This window comes from Phaethon lepturus, unplaced genomic scaffold (genome assembly GCF_000687285.1).
Source record: "Phaethon lepturus isolate BGI_N335 unplaced genomic scaffold, ASM68728v1 Scaffold53278, whole genome shotgun sequence".
Taxonomy (NCBI): Eukaryota; Metazoa; Chordata; class Aves; order Phaethontiformes; family Phaethontidae; genus Phaethon; species Phaethon lepturus.
In genome coordinates, this window is record NW_010560829.1 from 726 (window position 1) to 6,736 (window position 6,011).

At 50.5% G+C, this 6,011-nt stretch overlaps 1 protein-coding gene across 1 annotated transcript; it reads right to left on the reverse strand.

The window, feature by feature from the left end:
• Positions 1 to 500: 500 nt before the first annotated feature.
• Positions 501 to 6,006, reverse strand: HSD17B7 (hydroxysteroid (17-beta) dehydrogenase 7; the record flags this gene model as incomplete). The annotated part of the gene is made up of 8 exons (XM_010293777.1): positions 501 to 690; positions 1,093 to 1,191; positions 1,791 to 1,847; positions 2,906 to 3,010; positions 3,890 to 4,084; positions 4,616 to 4,730; positions 5,694 to 5,786; positions 5,870 to 6,006. Coding segments are annotated over 8 exons (897 nt in total), but the record flags the coding sequence as incomplete, so codon positions are not given.
• Between the last annotated feature and the right edge of the window lie 5 nt (positions 6,007 to 6,011).

Genomic DNA, 6,011 nt, shown 5'->3' on the forward strand with positions numbered 1-6,011 from the left:
GGGTGCGCTTCTCAGGCCAGCTCTTCAGGAGCTCGGCTCCAGATGCTGTGCAGAGCCTGACTTCCAGTAATGTTCAATCTTGTTGAGCACGTCTGGCAAGCTGGTCCCAGCTTTGGTGTACAAATGGAGAGCAGCTCTTCTGAAGATGGACCTTCAAGTACTTCAGGATCAGCCACAGGTAATGTGTTTGAGCGGTCTAGAAAGACCGGTAGAGCCAAGACACAGAGCAGCACCCCAGACTGTTGCCTTTCCTGCACTAAGTCAGATTTAAACCACATGTTTTGAGGCTGTTCCTGAACTGTGCACAGTTCAGTCATGCTTTTGCAAGATACCGCTTTGCAACCGTGTTAAGACAGTCTCCACCTACTCTAGGTGTCTGGTTTTATGTCAGAAAAAAAACCCATACCAGAAAGACTAAGTATTTCTCTTCAGTTTTCACATTTCCATTTTCAGGAACTGTTCACCTTCTGTCGAGAAGGAAGATGGGGTCTGAAGCCATATGCCTGCAGAACAGCAGGCAACAGAAGTAGCACCAGAATGAAGAAAGCCCATATTACTGATATGAGACTATTATCCCACTGAGACTGGCTTTACTTAATCTAGGAGATCACTGTATCTCTCTAGAACCTCCTTCTCCAGTTCCAACAGCTTTTGGTAAAATTTCTCAGCAGTTTCTTCATCCACATCAATCTGGAAGACAGTAAGAACAGCACTGTGAGACCATTACCTTGGTGGCAGCCAGCATAGATGCTGAGGGCAGCTCTGGGGATAGCAGGGTGCATCTCCAGAGCTTCTACATTCACAGAGAGGCAACTAAAGCCATCTATCACCAGGACACAAGCCAGAACATATTTTGGGGAAGCATCATTACACACTCATCCTGTACCAACCATAATTTCCACTGTCTTGTAGACTCCAGCCTGAGCCAGGAGCTACTCTAGGAAACCTTGCAGACAACCCCAGGTCAGCATTCAACATGCATCTTGTTTCCCCTCCAGCCACGGGACATCCTTGGCACCAATCCTTCCATGCAAGGCAGATGGCAAACCTCTAGCCAAGTCCCCTGCAGCCGGAGGCTGCCGTTCCACTTACCTTTCTGGGCTCCACATAGCTCTTCCCCAGTCCAGAAGTACAGCTGTGGTATTTGACAAGCGCATCCAGGTACTCTGGCTTCTGTTTGAACAGCCACATCTAGGAAGAACAGCACAAAGGTGTCCCAAGCCTAGTGCACGCTGTCCCAACCAAGCCGGCAGTCAAGGACCCGACCGCCAACGGAGACAGGAGAACACACCACAGGTGCTTTTACCAGGCAGGGGAAGACCTGTTGTCGACAGAAGTTCTGAGCTGGCTCCCCTCAGCTGTGACCCACCTGAGCCAACAGGAAACCATATTTGTTCCCCAGTGCCAAAGCACTAAAGCAGCTCACATGGCTAAACCTGCTCACTGCTGTTCTTGATGCACACGGCGCGTTACCCACCTCCATCCCCTGTGCCTGCACGTCTCTGGCTGCTTGGCTGCCAACAGGGAGAGCAGCATTCTCCCTGACCGAGGGGGAGGGAATAGTGTTTTTTCCAAAAGCATTTGGTTTATGCCCTTCATCAGGTGCCCACAAAGCATCTCCCGTTGGATCAGCCCTGGTCACAGCTGGTCCCGCAGCACTCACAAGCTGTTCAGGGGGAAATACAGCACCCACCCACCAGCCGGCAGAGAGGCTCTTTGTTCCAGCCAGCAGACACTGGAAGAGCTACCCAGAAAGGGACAATACTAAAATCAAGTTGTGAACTACTTACGTGAGCTTCTGCTCCATTATATGGTGTCAGAGTGTAAGTTTTGGCAAAAAAGCGGATCTGAGGGGAAAAGAAGTACATGACACAATCTATATTTTGGCCCAAGGTTTCTTGGGCAAGCCCTCTGCAGCCCAGCCACACCAGATCATCTACCAGAGGCAGAAATGCTTCTCAAAGTTGACGAGAGGTAACACCACACACTTATGACTACAGCATCCCTTTATCACCACAAACTCTAGTCTCTGGAGCCACCCACCAGATCAGCAAGCCTCTCTGTGTCCCCACACAGAGCTCACCCCCAAAGCAAGAGGCAGCACGCCGCATGTGGGCACCACTTCTTGACTTGAATGGTCCCAAGAGCACATCAGGCAGGAGGCAGAGAGGATCTGCAACACTACCGGTGTTGAGGACAAGCAAGAAGGCATCGCCTCTCCACTGCCAGGAGAAACGTGATCCATCAGGATCGGCTGCTGCCAGCTGGGGCAGCTTAAGCAGAAAGGCCAATCTTGCAGCAAGAGCATCAAGGCTCAGAGCAGGCAGCGTGCACGCAGGGACAGAACTGTAGTGCACCCAGAAAGCCGAAGCCCAGAGGAAGAAAGGCAAGCAAAGTTTAGGGGAAGCGGTAATAGAGACCTGCAGTCTTTGCTTTCCAGAGGGATGGAAAGAAGAGAGCAGGAGACACTGCCTTCTGGAGGGACGGAAAGAAGAACACTGAAAAATTACACAGTCTGCTATAGAAACGAACAGCACTTCAAAGCACAGGGGCCAAGTTTTGTTCTGAGCTCTGCCGTCACCGACACGATAGGGTTTCACAAGCCCACAACGGGCCGGCAAACTTTCCAAGGGGAGCCTTGACAAACGCTGCTATGGCTGAAGGGCTGAACCCTGGCTCGATGCCCAGTGCTGTCCAGCACCAAACCGCCAAACTCGGCTTGGAAATCGAGGCCCCGAAGTGCCAAAGGGAAGGTTTGCAGAGGACCCAGCCTGCCCAGTCCAACAGAAGGAAAAGCTCTATAGCAGCACGGGTAGCAAGCAGCCAGAAGCACGCTGCACATTCACTTGCAGTGAAGTATGTCAACCCAAAACCCAACCCAAAACCAGCCAGGATATCCACTTACCAACCACATGATGGGCATTAGCAGCTTCCACAGAAAAACCGGCAAAATGCGGTAGGTCATGTTAGACATAACAAGACCAGGACAAACAACACTGGAATACAGACCCTGCAGAGAAGAAACCAAGTCAGTGTGTAAATACACAAGTTAGTTTAAGAATAGATTGTACTCCTTCCCTCCTGGTACTTCTCAGTAAGAAAACGAAGGTGAGTGTAAGACCAGTTAACAGTAGATGCTCTTCTCTCTAAAGTTACCAGAGCCAGAGAGTTATTAGATGTAGTGGTTTCTGAGAGGTCCAACCTGGAGATGTTCATGTTAAATCCATCCCCATGGCAAGGCCATGAGACAGAAGGCGCAGCCTCCCAACACATCACAACCTCACGTTGCGTCTGCAGGCAGCTCACCAGCAACAGCAGTCATCCCACAAATTACAGCCCGCTCAGACCAAAGGTTACCTCACCTTTGAGAGATAAGAGTTCAGCCTTCTAGGACTAAACAATTTTCTCCTGAAGTATTTCAGAAGAGTGCAATCACTGTCACTGGACTATCCAGCAATCCCCCGTGACAGGGTGGGCAGGTTGGTCACACATTTTAGTGTGACAAACTTGAATAGCAGCACGGAGCCATCAGGAGAGACAGCAGAGCTTGCACCTCAAGTGCTTGCAAGGCAACGCTGCCAGAGCAGCCCTGTTCTCATAGGCAGGTACGCCTGAAAAGAGCAGCAGCTCTTTGCTCTTCAAGACCAAATCCTGGGTCTACAGAGACAGCTAGGGCTTGCAAGGTAGGGACCACTCCTAAAGTCTTCTGCTTTCAGAAGTTTTTCTGAGACCACCGATTCAACCTCAGCCGTGTTTAGCTCTTAACATGTGCATTAAGGAACATAGCAGATTGCTAGGAATGAATGCAACTAGGTAGCAACAATGTAATGATAATTATAAATAGTAGGAGCTCATTAGGTTTCTTCAGACATGCAAACCTCGTCATCACCTGCTTATTAAATTTCCTGTTCAGAACCACACTTGTCAGGTCAGTAGCATATTTGGAGGAACTGTATGATTCCTGCCCCTTGGCATGCTGATAGTCAGAGAGGCTGAAGGCAGACTCCCTGGCATTGCTGGAAGAGGTCCAGATGAGACGCGAGGGCTTTTCGTTACTGCAGAGTAGAGACTCAAGCTGACGAACCTGCAAAAGAATTGTTAACTTATTTAACACAGTAATCTTCAAGTCTTACAGTATAGCTTTACAGTTCTTAAAAGCTGCGAGCTTATCTCTGCTTCCTCGGCCAGTCTCCACTAGACTAGCCAGAAGCAGCTGCTGCTCAGGTATAACTTCAGGACAAGGTCCACCAGGAGCATTTACAAGCAGCTGCCGTTCTCTTACGCAGCCGAGTTGAGCACCTCAGAATTTCACACAGCCTAATCTCGGTATTTACCCTGGACAGAGAGCTACGTATGGTTTACCTCTATCCACTGACTAACTAGAGTAACCTCAAGATTATATTAACTCTTGCAACAATGACTATCACCATTGATTGCTATTTTAACAAAGCCCACGACCTTTGCCCTATCATTCCTTATCTATCAGGCTGCAGCCTCCATCAGCATCCGAACCTGCAAGACAGAACTGATTCACCCAGTATCGCCTGTACCCACCCCAGGTGGTGTACCCACCCAACCACCAGACCGAGGGCTCCATCGTCATACGCAGCCTCACCAGGATAAAATGTCCGAAGAGGTTGGTAGCAAACACTTCCTGCAGTCCGTCTCCGTTAAGCCTGTCCGTCTGGGTCATTATGCCTTCTGCAGTGGTCAGCATGTGAAGCACCTTCCTGGAAGCAAAGGACAGGAGTTAGAAGGGTACACTGCCGGGAACCATCTACTGCTCCCCCACTTCAGTCCTTCAGAAGTATCCCTGGCCTCACAGGCTCCACACGGACTCTCTAGTTTCACCTTCAAGAGCTCTATTAATCCATGAAAAAAATGTCTGGAAAAAGTTTGCAGACTATCCCAGCCCCTTTATTTGCAAGTGTCTCACTACTGACTAGACCAGAGAAGACTTGTCCCTTCCTTTACTTCACCGCAGTAAAGTACCATTTAAAAAAAAAAAAAAAAGAAAAAAAAAAGTCTTGCTCTTCCATTTCACATTCAGATAACAAGATCAAGCTCCAACATGGAACTAAGCCTAGGGCCATGCCTAATTCAGGTAAGGAAAGCAGTCTAGCATCTGTGTCCAACACCCTAACAACTGTATCAGACCCAATGCAAGCCGCTTTACTCCCCAGCTCAACTTTTCCCCATGCTGCTTATAGAGTAACGATGCTTATCCCCATGGTGCTTATACCGCAAGCATCAACTACCAGCTTCACTGCGAAAACACCGTGATCCACAGCTAAGAACAACTACAAAAACCTACAGCAGAAGAAAAACAAGAGTAAGGAGACACAGTAAGAGCAAACTTCCCCTCCCCAGCCACACACCGGCGTTTTTCACTCAGTGCCTAGTGCCAGGAGCTGGGTGAACTCTTGCCCTCCCCCTGCATACAGTGGGCTTCACACCAGGGACCAGAAGCAGCACTGGGTGCCTTGGAGCACCCGGCGCTTCACCCAGCTGCCAAACCCACCCCACGCGAGGCCATGCAATCCACAGGGATGTGCTCCGCATCACACTGGGGAACAGAGATAAGGGACCCCTTCGGTCCCCTTGGACTCAAGGGCATGCCTTGGCCGTGATGATGCTGCCAGCACCCCATACTGCCCACAAGTCAGGGACCAGACCCCCCCAACATCTCCTACCCGGTGAGGAGACCATGCCAGAGTGCCTTGAAGTTCACGTGTGGATTGGGCATGATCCCAGCATTGAGGTAGACAAAGTCCAGGCGCTGAAACCTGCATGGGGAAGAGTACAGGGGTGAGGGGCAGAGAGTGGACGGGGCAGGGGTCTGGTCGGGTGGAGGACAGAGACCCGATACCTGCAGCGGAGCTCACGGGCAACACGCAGGACGGAAGCCAGGTTACCCAGGTCCACTTCCACGGTAGAGACCTGGGCGGCGGGGTGGGTGGCCAGGATGAGGTCTCGCGTGGCTTCACTCTTCTGGGCGTTACGGCAGGCGA